Source organism: Microcaecilia unicolor, chromosome 9, assembly GCF_901765095.1.
Source record: "Microcaecilia unicolor chromosome 9, aMicUni1.1, whole genome shotgun sequence".
Taxonomy (NCBI): Eukaryota; Metazoa; Chordata; class Amphibia; order Gymnophiona; family Siphonopidae; genus Microcaecilia; species Microcaecilia unicolor.
The window spans coordinates 151,724,162-151,750,785 of NC_044039.1; the positions used below are offsets into that span (position 1 = coordinate 151,724,162).

The 26,624-nt window shown below is 42.7% G+C and overlaps 1 protein-coding gene across 1 annotated transcript in view; it reads right to left on the reverse strand.

Moving 5' to 3' along the window:
* Positions 1 to 481: 481 nt before the first annotated feature.
* The window catches only part of LOC115477307 (protein transport protein Sec23A), a 192,416-nt gene continuing 166,273 nt past the window's right edge, over positions 482 to 26,624 (reverse strand). Inside the window, exons 19-20 of the mRNA XM_030214093.1 lie at positions 26,519 to 26,584; positions 482 to 3,354 (exon numbers count right to left, since the gene is read on the reverse strand). Of these exons, the coding sequence (XP_030069953.1) occupies positions 3,265 to 3,354; positions 26,519 to 26,584 (156 nt within the window). The 3' untranslated portion in view covers positions 482 to 3,264. The remainder of the gene's footprint in view (positions 3,355 to 26,518; positions 26,585 to 26,624) is intronic.

Genomic DNA, 26,624 nt, shown 5'->3' on the forward strand with positions numbered 1-26,624 from the left:
TTCAGAAAGGAGAGAAAGCAGTAGAACCCGAGGAGGTGGAAGGAACACTATCAGGAACTCTAGGGACTTGAACTGGTTCATGCCAGCTTCAGAAAGGAGAGAAAGCAGTAGAACCAGAGGAAGGGACAAGACAACATTTTATTAATATAGTTTAATAGGGTACCTTATATTTCTTATAAAGTTGAGGGCTATGTGCAACGGCAGTAATTATTTTTCAGGATACTGTGATGTGTGTTGAGAGGTTGACCAGATTCAAGTCTACTATAATGGAAAAGGTTAAGTTCTGAGATAATGCAACGTCATTTAAAAATGTCAGTGCTTCCAAGGTTTCCATAAGTGTGCATGTTGTTTATGTTGATGCAGGATAGACTTTTTACTTAGAGTGGGTTGTGGCCCTTGAGGTCCATGGGTGCCTACCCTTGATATAGACAGACACGACTTAACTAGAAATAAGTCAGCATGAGTTTAGCAAAGGGAAGTTTTATTTTGCTACTTTATTAGATGTTTCTGAAGGTGAAAACAGACATATGGATAAAGGTGAACTGCTTCAAATGGTGCATTTGGTTTTTCTAAAAGGCATTTGACAAACTTCTCATGACAGATTCCTAAGGCAATTAAAGATTCATGGGAGAGGATTGGAGACCTACTTCCTACTTTACCTCATCTTGATCATTTTAAGCAAGTCTGGTGTTGAACAGATAAAATGAATTGATACATCATATGGATGAAAAGCAAAATACAGATAGACGATTATGAAAAAACAAACATTCCGTTGCCCCTGCAGTTATTAAACACTACCTTCTATTTCAATGTTTATTAGACACAAAATAAGCAAACTTCAAAGTACTAAATAAAACAGAGAAAATGTATACTTTATTGGTGCCTAAGACAAGAAGTAAATTTATCTTGATAAAATTAAATGAATGGCTTTACTTATGTTTCCACAGAATAGTGAAACAATACTGAACATATATCTTTCTGTACACTACAAGCAATGCTTAGGCTCAAAATGGATCCAACAGCCAAAATAACCCTACTGCAAATCTATTCTGAAGAGCTAGTACAAAAGCTCCAGCTATGTCACACCATAGAACAAATGTACCAGAAGCCAACATACACGTGGAGAGTCAGAGCAAATCCTGACTGCTACAACCAATATATAAGATTTGTTTTTTGAAGAAAGAATTTCAGCTTATTATAAGCAATATTTATTATAAAAAGTATTTATAATGTAGGATAACAGTAATTTGATATCTGGATTGTAAACAGCGATGTCATCAGTAAACTTTCAATAGTAAATAAGAATAAATATGAATCTATAGTAAAACACAGCCCAGGATCAACTGTCATTGAATTTATCACAATAATGGCAAAAATATTTTTTAAATTGAGGAACGAGAACCTACTAGAATTATCACTAAACTATAGCAATGCATTAGTATTAATGAAAAGACTCCAATAAAAAAAAAAAAACAACCATGAAAACCACTTGTCTGAGGCTCCACATCGCTCCATTTTTTTGGATCAGTTTGGAAGAACAATACATATTTCTAAGTACTCCAGACTAGCATTTACTTTCAATTATCTAGCATCTTAGTGGTTCTCAATGTTTATTTTATAAAGGTCTGAAGGAATTTTAGATCTCTAGTCTATGGCCTAATTTATCCAGCTCTGTGATAACTCACAAGTGCAAGGTGTAACCAGCTATCCCTTGAGCAGTTGTAGATAAGGATGGACTTGGTTATGTATATGTTTCTATACTAAACTTGCTGTAGTGATTGTCTAGTGGCAGGTTTTCTATAATAGTGTTCTGTATCACATTAATGCTGCCCAAAGAAGTGGCAGACTCCTTACTCAAATTACTAAGGAAAACAAAAAACCCAGCATGCAGAAAATACCAGCTCTATTATTCACATCTTAACACAGGAAGATCTTACCACCAATAAGGTTAGGTTTATGGTAGATTTCTCATGTAAGAATTTCTTATCCCTATCATTGTCTCAGCAAAATAAGCCATGTAACTAAACAAAAGACCATCCCAGCCCCAAGATTTAAGGTTTGCAGTAAATCTAGTTGTACAAAATTATCTTAGTAATTCTTCCTAGTTTCATTAAATGATGATGGAAAAACCACAGAATAATGGAATTGGGATAATGAAGGGACATTTCTTTTCTCTACGTACCTGAGACTACACAAAGCCATGACTAAGAATGTGTGTGCAAAGGAAGAATATCATAAATAATTATATTTGCATAGGTATACTTCTCCCTGTGTCTTATTCTCATTTTGGTTAAAAGCAGCACACAAAATATTTACCCTTGTCATCTTTCACAATGTATTTCCCTCTATAACAAATAACGTGCTTCTGCAGTGCATGGCAGTCATGTACCTTGATAGTCACACTTATAAAACTTTCACATGTCTAAAAAGGAGTTACATGACCACCATCATAGTCAAAATATTTGTTCTTTTTGCTCTAGTTATGTTTCAACACATTAAATTAAATCTATAGATAGACAAATCTTAACCAAAGCCATTCTTGGCACCTATATTGAGCTGAAAGTTTAGTGAGGCAGGTTGCGCACATCAGAGCTTTTTTATATAAAGTCTTTTACAGTGGTAATGATTGCCATTTCTGGTAATGCCATACTGTGTTAGTCATCATAGCACAATTTGCCATGATTAACTTCTGTTGCCAGACATGGTCACCATTGGGTTGGTGCAATGACTTATTGCCAGTGCCATGCCCCATGAGGCACTAGACCTGGGATTGATTTCCAGGCCTGTCTTCTGCTCCTTGGACTGGCTGGGGAAGCTGCAGAGACCATGTACACAGCTCTTGGTGGGTGGTGAGGGGAAGGGGGGTGGGGCTCATTCATTTCTCAATCACAAGATCTAGTGGACAAACTCATGGTACATATATATATCAAGCTCCAGAGGAAGTCACCCTCTCTGGTCCCTGGTTACTGTATCTGCATTAAATGGGAGGTGCAAGTGATAAAAAGTGTAAACATTACTTGTACAAACAGAAGCTCAAGGTGTCTTATGCTAATAGATGACAATTCCAAATGAGCTAAAAAGCTCAAAGAAGCAAGAAGAAACTCCCTCCCCCTCAGCAAAAAGTTCACCATGTCACAAAATTAGTACTGTGTCTTGAAGCATTACCACAAGGAATGGCAATCACCACTTAGTAGTGAAATAAGAAAGTGAATCTGAATTATCAAGTTTGTGTTGATCAGAGTGTCCTAAAGAGAGATTGGCATTTCAGGCAGCACTCGAGACAGCAAGTTTCTTCAGGTGATCCATAAACACCTGCAAGCTGACATCGTCAGTCAGAATTGGTGCTCCAGACTCCTACAAGCAAGAAATAAAATGAGGATTAGTTACTAAAGGAGATTATCTGTTAAAGGATCTTTCCTTATTATCAAAAAGCTGTCTTTAGTAAGCAACATGAACAATGTAGAAAAGGCGACTCATCAAGTTTAGGAAGCTGAAATGTATTTGGTTAGCTGCTCAAACCTTGCAAAGATTTTTTTTCCTCCATGGACAAGCAGGACCACTGTAGTCACACAAGTCACATAGCATTAGGTACTATCTCTCCAAGCTTAGAAAACCCTAGATATGCTGAAACAGTAAAGGCATTCCCGTGCTCCTGTAGAGTGGTCATGGTCACTGAAATTTTACCATTTCTCTGATTCAGTCTTCAATTAGCTTTAAAATTGAGTTTGATTTTGCAGAGTTCATACGTCGAAAAACCCAGGTTTTAAAAGATGCCCTGATTGTATAAATAAGATGTCAATCACAGACATGCATGATCTGTATGTCCAGTGTATAGGACTGAGCCATGATGTTGAAAACTAAGCTTGTAAAATTAAAAGAATTTTAAAGAACGAAGCTGGATTTCATATCGAACAACTGTGTACCAAACTCCAATATACTCATAATTGGGGATATAAACATACACCTAGAAGACCATAATGCAACCACTGTACGCGAATGCAAAGACTTCCTCCAGCTATGGGACCTTAGTTGGCCTAACATGCAAGCCACTCACGCCAAAGGACACACAATTGACCTCATCACACACAAACTATCCGCAGACCTAAATCTTATACTAACAGAAACAAAATGGACAGAGATACCATGGTCAGACCACTATAAATTAAACCTCACCTTACAGTAGCAGAAAAAAGGTACGCACATCAGGCAAGAACCAACAACCTACACTACGAGAGGCCAAATTGACTCTATAACATTCTGGCAACAGTTCTGCAATAATGAATGGACAGCACAAACGGAGTCCAAACACTATCTGCTAAACTGGGACGACAGATGCAGGAATACACTAGACAAAATTGCACCATTACAAAAAAGGACTACACGAAGACAAAACTCAATATCTTGGTTCAACGACGAATTGAAATCACTAAAAACACGTTAGGAGACTTGAGCGAGCATGGAAAAAAAATGAAAGACGAACATACACTTAATGCATGGAAACAAATGCAAAGAAAATACAAATATTCAATAAGACAAACAAAAAAAGCATACTACAAAACCAAAATAGGACCAGACTACAAAGATGCACATAAACTCTACCAACTCGTGAATAAACAAATTGATACCACACCAGTTACCACAGACAGCACAGACACCCCACTGGCAGACAAACTTGCCAAATACTTCAACGAGAAAATCATAAAACTTCGATCCACGCTACCACTCAACTCCACTGATCACGAAAAATTTATGGACTGCCTGGACCCAACTCCCGGGGAATACCCAGCAGATCGAATCTGGAACAACTTCGATCTACTAACCGATGAAACCATCATTCAAGCAATCAACAAATTCTCCAAAAAACACTCCAAACTGGATATTTGCCCCCCTAACCTAATAAGGACCGCCCCAAACGCTTCATAACAGACCTTACGCTACACCTACATGCTACAACATGGACTCTTCCCCAAGGACAAAGGAAATATATTATTTACACCTATACCCAAAGACTTAAAGAAAAAATTAAATGACACATCCAACTATCGACCAGTAGTATCCATCCCCATGATAGTCAAACTAATGGAAAGCATGGTAACCAAACAACTTACTAACTACCTAAACAAATTCACAATACTACATGAATCACAGTCAGGATTTCGATCCAACCACAGCACTGAAACAGTGATAATCACCCTCATAACCAAATTCAAACAATTGATTGCAAACGGGAACAATGTACTGCTCCTACAATTTGACATGTCCAGCGCATTCGACATGGTTAGCCACCAGATACTCACAAACATCCTAGACTACTTCGGGATTAGAGGTAACGTACTAAGCTGGTTTAAAGGCTTCCTAACAGCAAGAACATATCAAGTGACTGCAAACTTAAAAACGTCAACACCATAGAAGCCTGAATGCGGAGTACCACAAGGATCACCGCTCTCACCAACCCTTTTTAACTTAATGATGACATCTTTAGCCAAATCGCTATCCAACCAAGGACATAACCTGTACATCTATGCAGACGATGTCACGATATACATCCCGTTCAAACAAGACATAACCGAAATCACAAATGAAATTGAACACAGCCTACAAATAATGAACTCATGAGCGGACGCATTCAAACTAAAGCTAAACGCAGAAAAGACACAATGTCTCATCTTATCCTCATAATATAACACAAACAAACCCAATACAATAAACACCCCAAACTACACCCTTCCGGTCTCAGACAGTCTGAAAATTTTGGGAGTCACAATTGACTGAAATCTCACATTTGAAGACCATGCGAAAAATACAGCAAAGAAAATGTTCTACTCAATGTGGAAACTTAAAAGGATCAAACCTTTCTTCCCAAGGGAAGTATTCCGAAGCCTAGTACAATCAATGGTACTAGCCATCTAGACTACTGTAATGCCATCTATGCCGGATGCAAAGAACAAATCATCAAGAAGCTTCAAACCGCTCAAAATACAGCAGTCAGACTCATATTTGGGAAAATGAGATATGAAAGCGCCAAACCCCTAAGAGAAAAACTGCTTTGGCTTCCATTAAAAGAACGTATTGCGTTCAAAGTTTGCACCCTGGTCCACAAAATCGTTCACGGGGAAGCACCGGCCTATATGTCAGACCTTATAAACTTGTCTACTAGGAACGCAAAAAGATCAGCACGCTCATTCCTCAATCTCCACTACCCCAACTGTAAAGGATTAAAATATAAATCCACATACGCAACCAGTTTCTCCTACGTTTGCACGCAGCTATGGAACGCACTACCGAAGGCCATAAAAACAACGCAAGATTTAATTATCTTCCGAAGGCTACTGAAAACTGATCTATTCAAGAAGGCATACCATTAACATTCATCCTCAACACTAAATAATAAGACTACACATGATCTAGAAAAATCGAACTCTTATCACTTGACTGACTAACCTCTTTCACTTGAACCATATGTTGAATATGGCTTCTCTACAGCCGATGACCTAATGTATGTTACAATCCTATCTATCACGCAGGAACCAATACACACTACCACAATGTATTCTTCTTTACCATGTATGTATGCACCTTAATGTAATGCCTTTTGTACTCTGTTACCCGGAAATGGCAACCGTAAGCCACATTAAGCCTGCAAATCGGTAGGAAAATGTGGGATACAAATGCTACAAATAAATAAATAAAAGGCATTTTGGTAAAAAGAAAAAAAAGAGGTCTGAGAGCTCGCAATTGGAACCAAATAAAACAGATTGTTTAAAGAAACCAGTAGAGTGAGATCACTAAGGACTGAGAGGGGTAGAAATGTGACTAACCATTCCATCAGTGGCAGTTACCCAATTCATCAGTAGGGACTCCCCTTCAGAGACTGACAGTGGCAAGAAAGGAAAGGATGTCCATGACACACCATCACCACACCAGAGATGTAGAGTGCAGAAGACAGAAGACTTCATCAATGACTATTCAGGCAGGGAGGCTCCTTCCACAAAGTGCTCTGCTGTTTTCTTTTCTCTGTATAATGTAATTTTGTTCTCATATATTTTATTGTATGTAATCCACTGATGGTCTGACCCTAAGCGGTAATCAAATAAACAAAACCTTGAAACATCTTCCTTAAAACGTTATCGTGGCGAGAGCTCCTCCTCATCTCACATACTGCCCTGTAGAGATTGGGTTTCCCCATTGAGTGCTTCCCTTATGCAGTACTAACAGCCCCTTCTCTTCACATTACATTCAGTGCAGCTCACAGAGGAGCTCCCCAACAAGTATTTCCCCAAACAGCAGCAGCTCTCAACCAGCCTGAAAGCAGAGCTTAAGAAAGGCCAGAACTTTGGCACCAAAAACAGCAGAACTTAAAAACACACATCATCAGCACAGTGCTTCAGATGTTCACAGCAGATAGAAGAATCACAATATTTTGTCTACACTGTCTTATCACACATACTTCAGAGATGGTGTGGCTCTAAATTTGCATAGCAACCACCTCAGGTCATCACAGAATTGTTGAGAGAGATCTTAAAATAGCGGTATGGCGGCGATAAATCAAGGTCACTGTCACCAAAAAAAACCCAGCCAGCTCAGTCGCCTAAGAATTGCTTAGCAAAGTCTATTATCTCTGATAATAGACTTTGTTAGGTGATTCTTAGGTGACTGAACTTTTTTTTGGCAATGGTGACCTTGATTTACAAGCAGTCTCCCTTCCCCTCTCCTAAAGACCTCATGGCAAGCTTCTCAGCTAATATGTTAGACACCTGGAAATCTGATGTTACTCTGTGTCTGTCACACTCCCCTAGGAAGAACTCCTCACCAAGCTTTCCACAAAGGCCAAAGAATGAATTTCAGCTAGAGGATACAACGTATCCCCAGTTTCTGCAGAAACTTTGTAAAGAGTTGTCTATCAGCATAAGATATATTTGACTGAAGAACAGAATTTTTAGGTATATCCAAAGGACATAAAGGCCATGCCGATAAAAAAGATCTTAATGGAGCAGCAGACAAAGATTTGGCAGGCTCCATACTTGATACCTCAGAAGTCTAAGAGAATAGAAAGTAAGGGCCTGATATTTGAAAGAGTTTAACCAGGGCCGTGCCGATGCGGTAAGCGCCGCAGGGGGGCGCCCACCTCTGGAGGGCGCCGCCGCGGTGCTTACCCTCGCCCCGCCGGCCTTTAAATCTTTTACCTGTAGGGTCGCAGCAGCGTCAGTGAAAGCGCTGCAGTGGCGTAGCAAGGGTGGGGCGGTGGGGGCGGTCCGCCCCGGGTGTCACCAGAAAGGGGGGTGCCGCCGCTCCCGCTGCTCTTCTTCCTGGCACCCCCCCGCCCCGCACCAGCCCTTTAAAAATAAATTGCCGACGCGATAGCGAGCGCAGCACCTCGTGTGCAAGTAAAAGAAGCGGATCCGATCATCTCACTGGGCCTTCCCTCACTGTCCCGCCCTCCTTTGATGCAAATTCCTATTTCCTCTAGGGCGGGACAGTGAAGGAAGGCCCAATGAGATGATCGGATCCGCTTCTTTTACTTGCACACGAGGTGCTGCGCTCGCTATCGCGTCGGCAATTTATTTTTAAAGACCGGGTGGCAGGGAGAAGACGAGGCAGGGTGAGGGTGGGGGACAGATGGGGTGAAGGTGGGGGGGACTAGGATAGCAGAAGGGACTGGGTGGGAGACAGATGGGGTGAGGGGGACTCGGATGGGCAGAAGGGACTGGGTGGGAGACGGGGTAAGGGTGGGGGCACTTGGATAGCAGAAGGGACTGGGTGGGAGACAGATGGGGTGAGGGGGACTCGGATGGGCAGAAGGGACTGGGTGGGAGACAGATGGGGTGAGGGGGACTCGGATGGGCAGAAGGGACTGGGTGGGAGACAGATGGGGTGAGGGTGGGGGGCACTTGGATAGCAGAAGGGACTGGGTGGGAGACAGATGGGGTGAGGGGGACTCGGATGGGCAGAAGGGACTGGGTGGGAGACAGATGGGGTAAGGGTGAGGGGCACTTGGATAGCAGAAGGGACTGGGTGGGAGACAGATGGGGGTGAGGGGGACTCGGATGGGCAGAAGGGACTGGGTGGGAGACAGATGGGGTGAGGGTGGGGGGCACCTGGATAGCAGAAGGGACTGGGTGGGAGACAGATGGGGTGAGGGTGGGGGGCACTTGGATAGCAGAAGGGACTGGGTGGGAGACAGATGGGGTGAGGGGGACTCGGATGGGCAGAAGGGACTGGGTGGGAGACAGATGGGGTAAGGGTGAGGGGCACTTGGATAGCAGAAGGGACTGGGTGGGAGACAGATGGGGTGAGGGGGACTCGGATGGGCAGAAGGGACTGGGTGGGAGACAGATGGGGTGAGGGTGGGGGGCACCTGGATAGCAGAAGGGACTGGGTGGGAGACACATAGAGTGAGGGGGACTCGGATAGCAGAAGGGACTGGGTGGGAGACAGATGGGGTGAGGGGGACTCGGATGGGCAGAAGGGACTGGGTGGGAGACAGATGGGAGAAGGGGCATGGAGCTGGAACTGGGGTCTGAAAAGTGAGCAGGAGGGAGAATGGGATCATGCCTGGGGCAGGGGTGGATTGGAGAATCAATGGATCTGGAACTAGGGGCAGCCACAGGTGGGAACTGGGAGACGAAAAGAGGGGACAGTGAGAGAGAGGGGATAGATCCTGGATGGAATGGGGAGTGAGAGGGAAGGCAGACCCTGAATGGATGGGAGGGGGAAAGAGAGAGGGCAAATGGTGAATCGAAGGAGCAGAGAGAAAGGGCAGACAGTGGATAGAAGGGAGTGAAAGAGCAGGCAGTGGATGGAAGGGGGCAGAGATAGAGGGCAAATGCTAGAGGGAAAGGAGAGAGAGAGGGCAGATGGTGGATGGAAGGGGGAGAGAGTGATGGCAGACTGGGGCAGATGGTGGATGGAAGGGGCAGAAATAGAGGGCAGATGTGGATGGAAGGGACATTAGAGAGGCAGACACTGGATGGCAGAGAGAGAGCGAAGACAGATGCTGGATGGAAGGAAGACGGTGAAAAGAAGATGAGGAAAGCAGAAACCAAAGACAACAAACTGTAAATATATATTTTTATTATTTTGCTTTAGGATATAGTATTTTAGCTGTGTTAATAAATATTTATAAATAGAACATGTAAATAAGGTAATCTTTTTATTGGACTAATTTTAATACATTTTGACTTAACTTTCAGAGAACAAAACCCCCTTCCTCAGATCAGGATAGGATACTGTAACAGCACTATACTGTATTGACCTGAGGAAGGAGATTTTGGCCTCTGGAAGCTAAATGTATTAGTCCAATAAAATGGTATTATTTTATTTTCTGTATTTGTTTTATTTCTATTTGTTCATTTGTAAAGTGGTGATTGGTATTTGTTATTTTTTTCAAATTTACATCTGCTGTCTTTATATTTTGCACAGTACTAGGATACATTTTCTGTTTCTGTGGTGTTGCATTGTATGCAGAGTCTGGCATCGGGGGTTCAGTTTAATTTTTGTCTAAATAGAAAGTTTATGATTACTTATTCTATAGTGGATTAGGGTGTATCTGTGTTTGTGAAAAAGACATGGCTTTCAGTTGGCATTGACTGTGCAGGATCGACGATCTCTACTATTCTGTCTGGTTTCGTTTTACAATAGGTGAATTGATGTTCTAGTGCTCACTGTAGTGCTTAAGATGCTTTCCTTTTCCTTGTGTGACTCGTAGAAACGACTGCTTATGGTATGGTAAAATTGCTCTATAGGTCGTGAGTGTTTTGTATTCTCGGTATGCCTAGTACTGGATTTGGGGGGGGGGGGGGTGTGTTAAAAAATGACCGGCCCCGGGTGTCAACTACCCTAGCTACGCCACTGCTGCCGACGTCTCCCTTCCCTTGCACTCGTTGGTTCCCTCAGTGTCCCGCCTTCTTCTGACGTCAGAAGAAGGCGGACACTGAGGGAACCAAGAGCGCAAAGGGAAGGGAGACGTCGGCAGCGCTCCGCTTTCACTGACGCTGCTGCGACCGGAAGTAAAAGATTTAAAGGCCCCAGGGCGCAGAGGGAAGGGCAGAGAGGCATGGCTGTGAGGGCAGAGAGGCACCGATGGGAGGGCAGGGCCCAGGAAGAGGACAAATTGCTGGAAGGGGAGGGGAGGGGAGAGAGGATTGCTGGCTATGGATGGAGGAGGGAAGGGCAGAGAGGGACAAGGATGGACATGGGGGCCCAGGGAGAGGACAAATTGCTGGAAATGGAGGGGAGGGGAGAGAGGAGGCAAGGATTGCTGGCTATGGATGGAGGAGGGAAGGGCAGAGAGGGACAAGGATGGACATGGGGGCCCAGGGAGAGGACAAATTGCTGGAAATGGAGGGGAGGGGAGAGAGGAGGATTGCTGGCTATGGATGGAGGAGGGAAGGGCAGAGAGGGACAAGGATGGACATGGGGGCCCAGGGAGAGGACAAATTGCTGAAAATGGAAGGGAGAGAGGAGGATTGCTGGCTATGGATGGAGGAGGGAAGGGCAGAGAGGGACAAGAATGGACATGGATGGGAGGGCAGGACCCAGGGAGAGAGGAGAAATTGCTGGAAATGGATATAGAGCAAGAAATGAAGAAGAAAGGAGAAAAGTAAAGAAATAAATGGAAAGGAAGCCCTGGAAATGGAGTTGAGGACAGACAGCAGCAGAATCAGATACTGGACCAGCATGATTGAAAAAAGAAAGTCACCAGACAGCAAAGGTAGAAAAAAATCATTTTATTTTCATTTTAGCGTTTGGAATATGTCCACTTTGAGAATGTACATCTGCTATCTTATTTTGCAATGTATAGCAATTTGTTTCTAAGAATATTGCTGACAATTCCTTTCAGTGTGGCAAGTGGTGATCGATCATTTTCATGGGGGGGGGGGCGTGATCATTTTCATGGGGGGGGGGGGCACCAACTGATAGTCTGCAGGGGGGCGCCAGAGACCCTAGGCACAGCCCTGAGTTTAACTGGTCAGGAGAAGCTCCTACCTGGTTAAACTGCAATGAGCGGACTGGCTGTCAACATTCAGTTGTGCTTAACCAGGCAGTGCCACTGAACACTGAAGCTAACCAGCCATAACAAAAATGAGCAGTAGGGGCAGTTCAGGTTGTAGTCAGGGAGGAACTGGGAGTTATGTGGGTGCCAGCAATATTCACGGCTAGTGCCCACATAGCTAAGCAACCAAACAGGACCGCATAAAAGGCCATCCTAACTTTTGTTGGTTAAGTATGCTGCTGCCAGCACTGAATGTTGGCCCGCACCCATGGCCTGAATATTCCACTATCTCCTTTCCTCTCCTCTTCCCCCAAACAAGACCATTTTGTCCTCTGGACCTCCTAAAAAGGGCCTGGCTCCCTCCCCCCCCTCCTTGTAAAGCCTTACAGGGCCTACCTTCGCATCCCTAGTTTGGGAGGCAGGCATGAATCCCAATCGCTCCTGTCCATGCTGACCCTGAGTGCAAAATGGTGGCCACCGCCTCTAGCGCAGTCTTGCAATACTACTGTTAAGGTTCAGCCTTCCACCCTTATAATGAAAGGCTGACCACTAGTGGCAGTACCTCAAGACTACTAGCGGTCAAAGCCACCATTTTGAACTCAGAGCTAGCATAGGCAGGAGTGACTGGGGTTCATACCTGCCTGGCCTACTCCCCTAGACCCCCAGGGCAACTTACAGGGGCATTGGGGGGGCTCATGAGGGGGAGGCACACAGTGAAGGAGGAGGGCCCAATACTTTTAGAGGGGGGGATCAGGAGAAGGTTCAGATCCCCATATGTGGGTAGCAGCTGATACTGAGCCGGGGATGCACATGTCCGATCATACCCGGGTATACAATGCCTCCAGAGGATAGCAGCAGCAGCTGCCTGGTTAAGAGCCTCAGCCCTATGAGATGATGTTGGTGAACAAAAGCAGATCAGACTTAGGAATATATGCTCTTGAAAGCCTTTATTCAGAAATAAAAAAACAAACAAGCCTGACAGTGGCCGTATTTTGCCCATGCAAGGGCTGCATCAGGGGCTAGAGGCTATCAACAAATAAAATAAACACCTTAGTAAAAGCAACTATACATAATGATAATCATATTTATGTGTTATTATTATTATTTATACAAAAGCCAAACCATGTATATATATATATATGCTTAAAACAATTACACAAATATATACTTAAACCAGAAAGATTAGTAAAAGAAGGACACCTACCCAAGTGGTGTTCAAGAATTACCGCAACACTTTCGTAAAAATCAGAAAATAAAAACATATTTAAAAAACCACTTAGTAGCAGTTGATTACAAAATCCAGCATCCACATTGATGGCATAGCATGAGGCAGTCTCCTCTGAGTAACGGCTGAAAAAAAATCCAGCATATATATACATGGCATAGCATAAATCTCCTCTTATCAGCTCACTCCAGAAGATGGCAGCCTCTCACAGCATTCCTGCAGTCCTCACAGTAACAACAAACAAGTAGACCTTTCCAGGGTTGCTTTACATACCTCTGAAGGTGGTCAAAGATTCAGAAAGATAATTTAAAAAAACCAATTTGAACAAACAAAAAACAGAGTGGTGGGGTAGCTGAGTTAGTCCACTATTATAGATAATAAGTAGAAATAAAACAAAATATAGAAATCTTTCTGACCGTTCCAGCTCAAGTAAAAGATTATCCAATCATCCACCTCTCCAAGATCTCCTGGTTTCTGCTAGTACACAAAACCTATATTCTTCAAACTTGTGGCCAGCTTCCAAGGAGTGCTCCATCAGCGATTTCTCTAATTTGTCTTTTTATAGCACTTTTGTGTTCTATTATCCTAAAATTGAAACATCTCTTGTTTTTTCCAATGTAAGCCAAAAACCACATGGGCACAGTGCATCATATACAACACTCTCAGTCTTGCAGTTAGAAAATTGTATCAAAACAAATTCACTGATAGAAGATGGGCTGATGAAAACTTTGGTTTTCATATTCACTATGCATAGAGCAGTTCCTACACTTAAAATGTCCCGTTGGCATTCTTCTTGTAGTCTTGCACTGTGTTGGTAAGGCAGTCAGTACTTGCATATCATGCAGGTTTCTTTCTCTCTTGTATGCAATCATTAGGCTCTTGTCAGAAAAAGGTTTCAAATTTTGTACAATATGCCAGCGTTGTTTAAGAATCTGATCAATATGACTTGACATATGAGTAAATGGTACTGTACATACATAATCTTATTAGTTCTGATCTTATTTTTGGGTGTAAGCAGACTATTACAGGCTGATGCTTTCTCAAAGCACTTTTCAATCCACGAGACAGGATAACCTTTTCTCTAAATCTATTCTTCGTATCATAAGACCTTATCTTAAAGATGACAGTATCACAGCATAACCTTTTTACGTGTAAAAACTGACTATAAGGGAGATTCTTTTTAAGACATATGCTATGACAACTGTCAAAATTCAAAAATGTGTTGATGTCTGTTGGCTTGTGATAAATATCTAATGACACTGTCCCTCTGTATACTAATGTTTATAGCAAGAAAAGGCATAGTTCTCACATCAAAATGCATCTGGAATTTACGATTTTTAGCTAAATCATTTAGCCATACATGAAATCCTTTAAGCTCTACTTCTGTTCCTCTCCAAATCATAAAATCATCATCAGTATATCTTCACCAGAGATATATATTGTCTTGAAAATCATGCTGTGAAAGGTGCTTATTCTCAAAGTGGCCCTTGTATAGGTTCACTGACATGCAAATGTGGCTACGCATTTATATTTATACCACTTTTGTACATCAAGGAGAAGTCTTGTCGACCCCTGACGAAGGCATGAGTGTCGAAACTGGGCCGAGTCGGGTTGATTTTCAATAAATTTGTTTGTGGTTAAATTTGAATCTTCTCTTTCTCTGGATTACCTCTGCTTTGTTACGCTGCTGGTGGTGCATTTGCACAGTGGTTTGCTTCTGTTTCATGAAAAGACATCAACCAACCATACTGAAAGGCCATATTACCAGTGTAAGAATTGCCATTTTTATCTGTCCTAATATTCATGACCTCAGTCACAGAAGTTAGCAGAGAATTCCACAGACAAAAGCAAAGGGAGAAAAAAAACCCCTCAGAAGGCATCCTAGTTCTTGACTATCAGCAATACGAAGAGGTACCAGTGGGGAGCAGACTGATGCTTTTTTAGAAAAATGGATACTCAACATAGTAAAGGAGGGATACAAATTATGTATGAAAGCATATCCACCTACCAGAAGATCAGCCTATTGCCCAATTCCTGCATGCCAAAAAATCCTACAGAAGCAGGAAATACAAACCCTCCCACAGTCATGGGTTATAGCTAGGTACCAAAGAGGCAAAAGAATCAAGGCATCTACTCCAGGTACTTCCTAATACCTAAGACAGGCTGCATTCAAGCAAGCTTAGATATTTTAAGTGTAGAAAATCAAATTTATTGTAATAGAAAGATTCAAGATGAGCTCACTAGCAATCAATCTACCCTTCCTGCAACAGAATGACTGGTTAGAATCAGATTTTTAAAATGCTTACAACCATATACAAATACAATATAATGCAAATGAAACTTTATTTCACAAACTACCAAAAGATTGTCTTATGTGGATTGCAAAGAAACTAGGCATTCCTAGATTAAACAACACATGATATTCCATTGTTAGAGATGAGTCCAGGTAAAATTCCTAACACTTTCATAGTCATCTCAAAGGCTAAGTGAAGATCACCAATTTCTATCCCTTTGCTTAAACAAGCAGGTAAAACTGTTCCTAAGCAGAGAAAATTGTTTTTTTCCCCTGTTTAGTTTCAAAAAAATAAGAAGAGACCCAATACTCTACAATGGTAAAAAAATTTAATAATGAATCTAGAACAATCATTTGTAGAAGACAGTAAAGGGATAAGTAAGGTGATGTTTTCAGAATAACAATAATAGTTTATTATAACAAGATTATCTAGGGGTTTTCCCAGGGATCTCATATAGATGTTCCACGAGATAGGAGGTAAGGGGGAGCCCTGTAGAATTCTGCAATTCATCGACCAAGGAATGGATACTCCCATTCATTTTAACTCAAACTCTACTAGACAGAAAACCTCTAAACCATCCTAGCACTGAGCCCATAATCCCGATCTCATCTAGCATTTCCAATAATAATTTATGATCAACCAAATTGAAAGCAGATCACTTCAAGTTTCTAAATTATTTCCAGTTTTTTTCATATCTGCACGATCAGTTACTCTCAGCAAAGCGACAGACTTGCTGAAAAAACCAGCAATGCAGGTCCCTAAAGGGTTGGGGCTTATATTCATTGTTCAGAAATCAATACTAGTACCAACTTGGAGAATTGAATTTCTAGGAGTGCTCAGTCATCAGTACATACCTTCACAAAACACTACTGCTTAGACCAGGGTGCTAAGCGGGCAGTGCCTTTGGACTGGCAGTTCTCAGTAGTATAGGTTACTGTTTTAACACTTGTGTGGCTGTAGTGATCCTACTTGCTCATGGAAAAAGCATAGTTGAAAACTTGTAACAGATTGCTCTCTGTGGACAGCAAGATCCTACAGCCACACATTCTTTGCTCTTTCTTCCCAAGATTGAGGCTAGCTGAGGAGACAGAACACTGCAAGAGAATGTGGTGATGTCAGAGAGGGTACCTAACTCTGATCGATCTTGGTGATATCACCCCATTAGTATGCCTATAGGATCCTGCTGTCCACAGAAAGGAAAAATTATGTCTTACCTGATCATTGTTTTTCTGTCAATCACAGCAGACGAATCCAGAGTCCTGTGGGTTACAACCATCTACCAGCAGGTGGAGACAGAGTACCAAACTGAACTGTGCCACATAGGACAGTATTCTCCTTAGTCAGTAATTCTCATAACAAAACAGAAGGAATAAGGCAAACATTCTCCTTCTATACAGAAATGAGGCGTAAACCTGTCAACTAGCAGAACTATGTACAGGAAACCACAGCAAAAAATATAAGCACAGAAACAGACTGAACTGAGAGTGTCAACCTCATGAAAGGGTGGTACTCTGGATTCGTCTGCTGTGACTAAAGGAAAGAAATTATTAGGCAAAACATAATTTTTTCTTCCTTGTCATCAGCAGCAGATGAATCCAGACACTTGTGGGATATAGCAAAGCAGTTCGTAAGTAGGGTGGAACCCAGACACAACTGCAGAAAGAACTGAAGCCCCAAAGGATGCCTCAGACCTAGTCAAAACCATCAACTGGACAAAGTCTGGAAAACATGTCACGAGGACCACATAGGGAACCTTCATAGAAGAGAACGAAAAGGACAGTAGCCTGGAGTACATACACCCAAGCAATAGGTGCCCAACTCCAGCGAGCTATGGCTGCATTGCTCTGACTGGGGCCCACCAAGAGCAGGAAAGGAGACCATGCCCAGACATCTATTGTTTGCATGAAGGTACCAGAAAGGCCCACAGCAACCGTAATATACACAGATGGAAACTCTCAGGATGATTTTCCTCCTGAAGAATGGAGTAAACAATGGCTGATTAATGAAAATGGGAATGTGAAAACCACCAGAGACAACACAATAGGATCATGCTGAGTCACCTTTGACTCCGAGACATTAATAAGGGATCTGCACACAACACTGTTAGGATTTCAAATTAGCAATGGAACCAAGCAAAAAATGCCAAGCTGGAGTCATGCTGACCATGCAGAGATGAAGCCAGTTCGAGCATGAAGGCACACAAGAGAACTCCAACGTAAGATGGCAAAGATCTTGTTGCACAATAGGGCCGAGACCCAGGACAGGGTGAAATTATGCCCCAAGCTTGGAGCCAAGCAGAACCCTGTAGACATAGGATGAGCTGAAATACGACGCCAGCTAGTGACATTCTGCAAAGACAGGGCTGAGCTGTGTACTACAGAACACCAGAGGCGTGCTTCCCAGCTAGAACAGATTCCCCAACAAAGTGAGAAAGTCACAGATAACAAGGATGAGACCAGTCTGAAGTCAGATATGGAATAGTGTCGAAGTTGTTGTGCATGTTCAGAGATGGGTGCACTTCCACCTCCATGAATGGTGCAGTGCTTCTCATCCAGAGATGCAGCTGCACCCAGATCCAGAGACAGAGCTGTACCCGAGAGCCAGACAAGGAGTAGTGCTCCATAATCAGAGATGGAACTTAACTATGCATCCAGAGACGGAGTTTTAGACAACTCCAAGGATGAAGCTATGAGGCATAACCAGAGGAAGAAGATTCACTTCTTATACTGAAACCTTACCTCACATTAAGAGGTGGAGGTGGACATACATTCAGAGAAGGAGCCGTGCCCCAAAACCCAGGAGGAAGCTGTGTCCCAAAGACAGAGGCATTGCCAACTGTACTGGAGCGATATGGAAGCAGCAGAGATGAAGCTATGCTCTGCACCCCGAGATAGTACTATGGTCCATATACACAGATGGAGCCCTGCTGATTATCGCAGATGGAGCTATGCCTTCCACTCTGAGATGGTGCGGCACTCTATGCGCCGAGAGAGAGATTTGTGCTAGACATACAAAGATAATACAGAGACATTCAGAGATGAAGACGTGCTTGACGGGCAGCGATGGAGCTACACCCAGTCATTAGAAATGCAACTGGGACCCATAAAGTAAGCGGCCACCAGGCATAATGTTCAGTCAGGACTAGGGTTGTGTTCCACACACAAAAAAGGAGGGGTTTGCTCATCATTCAGACATGGCGCCATTCCAACAGACAGATAGGAAACTGGGAACAGCATGCCAAGATGGAACTGAACTGAGACTGGGACCAATGAAGCACAAGTGGGCCATACTAGATATGGTGATGTGACCACCGGGTGTAGCCAGAACTGTGTTCCATACCCAAATACCAAGCAGCGCAGCACATGGAAAAGGGAAAATGTGCTGTACAGATAGTGATGGAGCCCACTCCACAGGTACCAACAGAAGAAGCTCAACAGCCATGAGAGCCAAATTCTGCTAATACCATAGAGCCATGAGCTAGCCAAGCAGCCGTAGCCGTACGCTGAGCTGAAGCTGTCACTGTGAGGCAAAAGCCGAGAATGGCCACAGGAACTTCCAGAGGCTGAAACAGCTGTAGCTGCTAACAGCAAAGGAATGCCTGTAGAAGCAAAAAAAAAAAAAAACTAGAACCATGCCACCTGCCCAGCGGAGAGAGGGCACTCGAGACAGAAAGAACCTGACAGAATGCAGTGGGCAACAAGGTCAGGCAGCCTGCATAGTCCTCGACAGGAGGGTCCTGGAACAGCAGCTATGGTGAAGATGCCACAAACTGTCTTCCACCGATCAGTTGCAAAAACAGAAGGCTGCAATCTGCAAGGTACCCAGGGGGCATCCCATATGGCACCTACTCTAAGCCGCAAGGCTACAGCAGCCAGAAGGCTAATAGTGCAAGTACTAAATAATGTGAAGGGCAATTGCCCATGCCGGAACGATCCCAAGATGGTTAATGTGCAGAGAGCTGCGAGATGGAAATGCCGCCAAATGCAGAAGTTGAAGTCCACGAATGCTGTTGAGATCTGAAGGCTGACAATGCCACAAGGGACCGAAACACAGGCCAGACAACTAGGAGTCTATGGGGCTCATTTTCAAAGCACTTAGCCTCCCAAAGTTCCATAGAAACCTATGGAACTTAGCCTCCCAAAGTGCTTTGAAAATATGCCTCATAGGCTCCCAACGCCACATGGGATCAATGCGGGGATGACCAGCATGCCCCAAAGCCAGCGCACCACTAGATACTCATGTCAACACGAGTCACTAGCTGCCCCACATCAGAAAGGAGAAAATGATCATGCCTCAGGAAGGAGAACCCCCCCCCCCCCCCCCCAAAAAAAAAAAAAAACCAGTCCAAGCAGCACAGAGTCACAGGTATCAAAAGAAGGAACACTGCAATCCAGAACCTGCAGTAAATGCAGCAGAGGGCAGCAAACATGGACACAAGATGAAGGCTGCCTACGCAGCCAGAAAGAGAAGGCCAGGCAACCGTGAGGAGATGTCACCCCATAGCTAGAGATGAGAAGGAAATACACTCCTATCAGAAAAAGAGGACAGCCCGCGCCAGCATAGCCCAGACCTCAGAAAGTGAGCTGCAGACTGAAAATGCAGCCAGGAGTAGTAGCCTGGAGAAGGTGACCTGGAAGTAGCAAGGTCCAGGCTTCTTCTGTGTGGGAATTCTCCATGTGAGAAGGAGCAGAGATCCAAAACCACAAAAGCAGACAAAAAAACCTCCGTCAGTCAAGGGAACCGGTGACATCTGCACCACAACGTCCCGAAAGCTGCGAAGACAGAAAAGAAGAAAGACTAATCCATTATTGCAGCCTGTGAACAAAATGGCTGCCACTGACTGCAGAGAGGTGCTGTAAAAAAACAAAACAAAACAAATAAATGCTAAAATAGCTCCTGCGCTGGCCCAACAGTACATTGTTACTTGGAGTTTTTATGTAACATGTATACTCTGGAGGAAAGGAGAAACAGGGGTGATATGATACAGACGTTCAAATATTTGAAAGGTATTAATCCGCAAACGAACCTTTTCCAGAGATAGGAAAATGGTAGAACGAGAGAACATGAAATGAGATTGAAGGGGGGCAGACTCAAGAAAAATGTCAGGAAGTATTTTTTCACGGAGAGAGTAGTGGATGCTTGGAATGCCCTCCCGCGGGAGGTGGTGGAAATGAAAACGGTAACGGAATTCAAACATGCGTGGGATAAGCATAAAGGAATCCTGTGCCGAAGGAATGGATCCTCAGGAGCTTAGTCAAGATCGGGAGGCGGGGCTGGTGGTTGGGAGGCGGGGATAGTGCTGGGCAGACTTATACGGTCTGTGCCAGAGCCGGTGGTTGGGAGGCAGGGCTGGTGGTTGGGAGGCGGGGACAGTGCTGGGCAGACTTATACGGTCTGTGCCAGAGCCGGTGATGGGAAGCGGGACTGATGGTTGGGAGGCGGGGATAGTGCTGGGCAGACTTGAACGGTCTGTGTCAGAGCCGGTGGTTGGGAGGCAGGGCTGGTGGTTGGGAGGCGGGGATAGTGCTGGGCAGACTTATATGGTCTGTGCCCTGAAGAGCACAGGTACAAATCAAAGTAGGGTATACACAAAAAGTAGCAAATATGAGTTATCTTGTTGGGCAGACTGGATGGACCGTGCAGGTCTTTTTCTGCCGTCATCTACTATGTTACTATTTGTTCTTCTCTTTAAACATGCACATTTACTCCTTTGATGTTACTTTAGAAATACATGTCATGATTTACTTGCTTTCCCTGCTTTTATTTATATGGTTTCTTATATTTTTAGGCGCTTCAATTCTTTAATATGTATGATCCAGTGATGATTTGATTTATTTTTTCTAAAAAGACCAGCACGTTGTTTCTAATGTGTTCACTAATTTCGCTTTTGTTTTATTATATGAAGTTCTGTAGTTTGGTACTTATGTTTCTTAACTTCTCATCGCAACAGGATGGATCCTTTACGGGTCATTTTTAAAATTCCTTTACGCCCGTATACTAATAAAATATGCACGATGCAATAAACACTTTTATCGGGAGGTTTGCATGTATCACACTTTTTAGTTTCAGCTGGCGTTTTCCAGTTCTGGTTTTACTCATTTTAAGCAGCTTCAGCATTAATATTTAAATGACGTCTCTATGATATCATTTAAGCTTTCCTTTAAATCTCATGCTCAGAAAGTTTAGCATTTTTGGACTACGTACTTGTAAGTTAGTGCGAGCAGCAAGCCAAGTATTTTGAGGTAATGCTTAACCATGGCACCTACGTCTTTTATAGTAAGGTTTAGGTGCACTTTATTTGGTTGAGAGTCAGATGTGTTTCATTTTTCCTCTAGGAGTACTCTGGCTGAATTCACATTTATTGGGAAGAAACGGTTGTGTCTGTGACTAGTTCCAGCTATCAGCAGAGGTTCACCCCCCCCCCCCCCGGGTGCATTTTTCAATATACCACATACAGTGGGGGAAATAAGTATTTGATCCCTTGCTGATTTTGTAAGTGTGCCCACTGACAAAGACATGAGCAGCCCATAATTGAAGGGTAGGTTATTGGTAACAGTGAGAGATAGCACATCACAAATTAAATCCGGAAAATCACATTGTGGAAAGTATATGAATTTATTTGCATTCTGCAGAGGGAAATAAGTATTTGATCCCCCACCAACCAGTAAGAGATCTGGCCCCTACAGACCAGGTAGATGCTCCAAATCAACTCGTTACCTGCATGACAGACAGCTGTCGGCAATGGTCACCTGTATGAAAGACACCTGTCCACAGACTCAGTGAATCAGTCAGACTCTAACCTCTACAAAATGGCCAAGAGCAAGGAGCTGTCTAAGGATGTCAGGGACAAGATCATACACCTGCACAAGGCTGGAATGGGCTACAAAACCATCAGTAAGACGCTGGGCGAGAAGGAGACAACTGTTGGTGCCATAGTAAGAAAATGGAAGAAGTACAAAATGACTGTCAATCGACAAAGATCTGGGGCTCCACGCAAAATCTCACCTCGTGGGGTATCCTTGATCATGAGGAAGGTTAGAAATCAGCCTACAACTACAAGGGGGGAACTTGTCAATGATCTCAAGGCAGCTGGGACCACTGTCACCATGAAAACCATTGGTAACACATTACGACATAACGGATTGCAATCCTGCAGTGCCCGCAAGGTCCCCCTGCTCCGGAAGGCACATGTGACGGCCCGTCTGAAGTTTGCCAGTGAACACCTGGATGATGCCGAGAGTGATTGGGAGAAGGTGCTGTGGTCAGATGAGACAAAAATTGAGCTCTTTGGCATGAACTCAACTCGCCGTGTTTGGAGGAAGAGAAATGCTGCCTATGACCCAAAGAACACCGTCCCCACTGTCAAGCATGGAGGTGGAAATGTTATGTTTTGGGGGTGTTTCTCTGCTAAGGGCACAGGACTACTTCACCGCATCAATGGGAGAATGGATGGGGCCATGTACCGTACAATTCTGAGTGACAACCTCCTTCCCTCCGCCAGGGCCTTAAAAATGGGTCGTGGCTGGGTCTTCCAGCACGACAATGACCCAAAACATACAGCCAAGGCAACAAAGGAGTGGCTCAGGAAGAAGCACATTAGGGTCATGGAGTGGCCTAGCCAGTCACCAGACCTTAATCCCATTGAAAACTTATGGAGGGAGCTGAAGCTGCGAGTTGCCAAGCGACAGCCCAGAACTCTTAATGATTTAGAGATGATCTGCAAAGAGGAGTGGACCAAAATTCCTCCTGACATGTATGCAAACCTCATCATCAACTACAGAAGACGTCTGACCGCTGTGCTTGCCAACAAGGGTTTTGCCACCAAGTATTAGGTCTTGTTTGCCAGAGGGATCAAATACTTATTTCCCTCTGCAGAATGCAAATAAATTCATATACTTTCCACAATGTGATTTTCCGGATTTAATTTGTGATGTGCTATCTCTCACTGTTACCAATAACCTACCCTTCAATTATGGGCTGCTCATGTCTTTGTCAGTGGGCACACTTACAAAATCAGCAAGGGATCAAATACTTATTTCCCCCACTGTATATTCCACTGATGGTATCCATTTTGGAACTGTTTAGTATATTTGTTTTTTCTTACTTTTATTTCTTTATACACAATCTTCTTAACGTCGAAGTGTAACATTATATTGTTTCCTTCGTTTGGGTTTGTTAAAGTACTTTATATATACTTTCTGTGCATAACTTTTTGAATGACACACTACTTATAGCTAAACAAGTGCGTCAGCAATGTATATCATCTCTGTGCTGATGAATATATCTCTTTACCGCTATATTCATCAGCACATACCAGTGCTTTATCACATCACTTCTATCCGCTTCTTGGTTAAGAAACTGCTTTACTAGAATGCTTGCTCACTGGAGATCACAATGGTTCCTTACTAGTATATTACTCTGCATGTTCTTCATTATTTCATCTCCACTTGATATTAATGACACATTCCTATTTGCTTTATATGACTTTTATTCTACATCTTTTCAGGCCCTTTTATTAAAGTGTACTTTTGCACTTCATCTAATAGAAAACTACACTCTGTGCTTAAGGTTGCAAGCCATTCTGCTGAGAAAACATCCTTTAGAAGGTATTTCCAAATTTTGAAGATGTACATTATTACAGTTGCTCTTTGAATTTATATATATTTATATAATGATGTTACAGTTCTTTGCTTCTCTTAAGCTTATTATTTTAAGATTGAGAACCAATATCTAAATTATCTATGCATTTGATTCTTTTACTAGTCTGTAAAAAAAAGTTCCAGTGAAGTGTTAGGAAACAGTACATGGCAGTATGAGGCCTATATTTAGGCCTTCCCATAATTTGACTGCTTGTGTTAATAATGTACTGGAGTAAGAGCCTCACGTGTAAGTTATCTATTGTTTTAGCTGGTTTTCATTAGGTTATTGTTTTATCAAATTAGATTATTAATTTTTTCATCCATGCTAATTTTATATATTAGATATGTGAAGTCTATAATATTCCATTTTTTCAATATATCCATTTTTCAAGTTTCTTAGATTTTAAAGTATGTATTTGTGTCTATGCCATTTAGACTATTATTTTTTGAAAATGTTTTAATTTTTAGTTTTTAGACTCCTGAGGCAGGCCAGATAGGCCAAAACACAGTCCATGTTGACTCTTGGATGTTGAATACAAAGATTTTACTTACTTGGCACATCATCTAATTGTTCTTTTTGGAGTCACCTTCACTGTGTTTGTTGTCTCTCTGCAACTGTGAGGGCTTCTGTTCTTCTGTATTTGTGTCTGAATTGAATCCAGACAGCTGAAGGAGCACCGAGACACCCCCTTTCTTCCAGAATGAGACATAAGAAGATATCTGCTCTCTTCAAGCATTTTTTTTTTTCAAACGTTCTGTGAGGAGAAGGAAGGAAGGGAGGGCACCCCCAAGCTCAACCTGGAACAGGAGCCATATAAGCAGCTTGTGTGAGAGCAACCCCCACCTGCTGGAGATACAGAATGAGATCGAGAATACTGACTGACCAAGGAGCATACCATCCTATGTGGCAGAGTTTAGTATGGTACTCTCTACCTCCACCTGCTGGTAGATGGTCATAACCCACAAGTCTCTGGATTCGTCTGCTGCTGATGACAAGGAAACACCTATTACAAGAATGCAACTATGCTTTATATACCATATAAAAAAAACCCTTGCCAAAGTTACTTTCATTTAGTCTCAGTCTCACAAATTTTGAAAGCATTAAATGATTTTCATACTTTAAATTTTAATTTTTCCTGGGAAAATTTCCTTAGTATTTATTACAAGAATACAAATAGGAGAAAATAAGACAAATTTTCATATATGCATAACAAATGCTGGTAAATCCTCTTCTAGGGATTCCCATACTTTATGTACTAGGCTAATGAAAAATTGAAATTTTATAAGGTAATAGTCTCTTCCCTCAGAACCTCCTCTTTTCCCACTTTCCACAGCATCTCTTCTCTTCCTCATCCTTTCAGTACCTTCCTTCTTTCCCAGTATGTCTCTAACCCCCTAACACCTGCGCTTTCTTCCACTTCATCCATTGCCCTTCCTCTTCCATCAACATTTACCTTTTTTCTGCATTCCTCCAAGAGTCCCCTTTCTCGTTTTCCCTTCTCCAAGCAACACAATTCTCTGGGCCTCTCTCCTCTACTGTGTGGCTCTAGCTATGACTCTGATTTTAATATTAATAGTAGATCAATCTCCCTCCTCCTCCAGCAACTTCCTTCCTCCTCCTGAGGTGCAAGCATGCAGTCATGCTACAGTATGCTTGTGCATGCTTCTCCTATACTTGTTTGATACACATGGAGGGAAATTTTATAAGGGGGTTCATGTGCTTTAAGAAGTAAAATATATACCCACTTTGGTAGTATTTCGGTCATTTATAAGCAAACATGGCCATGTATAAGCATTAATGACATATCATAAAATACTGACCGATACAAATTACATACTTTGCAGGTGGCCGAGCACAGGGGTGTAGTTTGGGCAGAGTGTGTACGTACATGTGTAGATTATAAAATACTATAGTTTACACACATTCTTCACAAATGCTGGTAGATGTTTACACCTACTCTAAAGCTGGTGTAAATGTCCGTGCCTGTCACTTATGCTAGTATTTTACAAAGATAAGTAGGCGCCTGCTTGTCTCTTTAAAAGAGGCTTCACACAGGCAACTTAGATGTGCGTTAACCAGCCCCCCCCCCCCTTATAAAATTATTCTCATGCTGTCTGGGCCCAACCTTTGTGCATGGCAGGAAGCTCTAGCAAGCATCATAGGACAGCTGTGCTTTTGAAATCAGGGTAAAAAACAGTTTGAACTGATTTTCGCCTTTGCAAAAAGCTCAGAATTTATTGATGAAAAATGATTTAAACAGATAATGAAGATTCCTTTTCATCCTTCATCCATATAAGACATTCCTGTAATACAATTTATATTGTGCAAATTAGACTATTATTTTAGAAACAAAAGTAAAGTTCATACCTGTCCCCATGTGTACATGTTGTTATGAGTCTGAGAAGGATTCACTTTAGAAAGCAAGAAGCGGGCCTGAAGAAAAACACAAAGATGTTTTAAAAAGCACAAATTT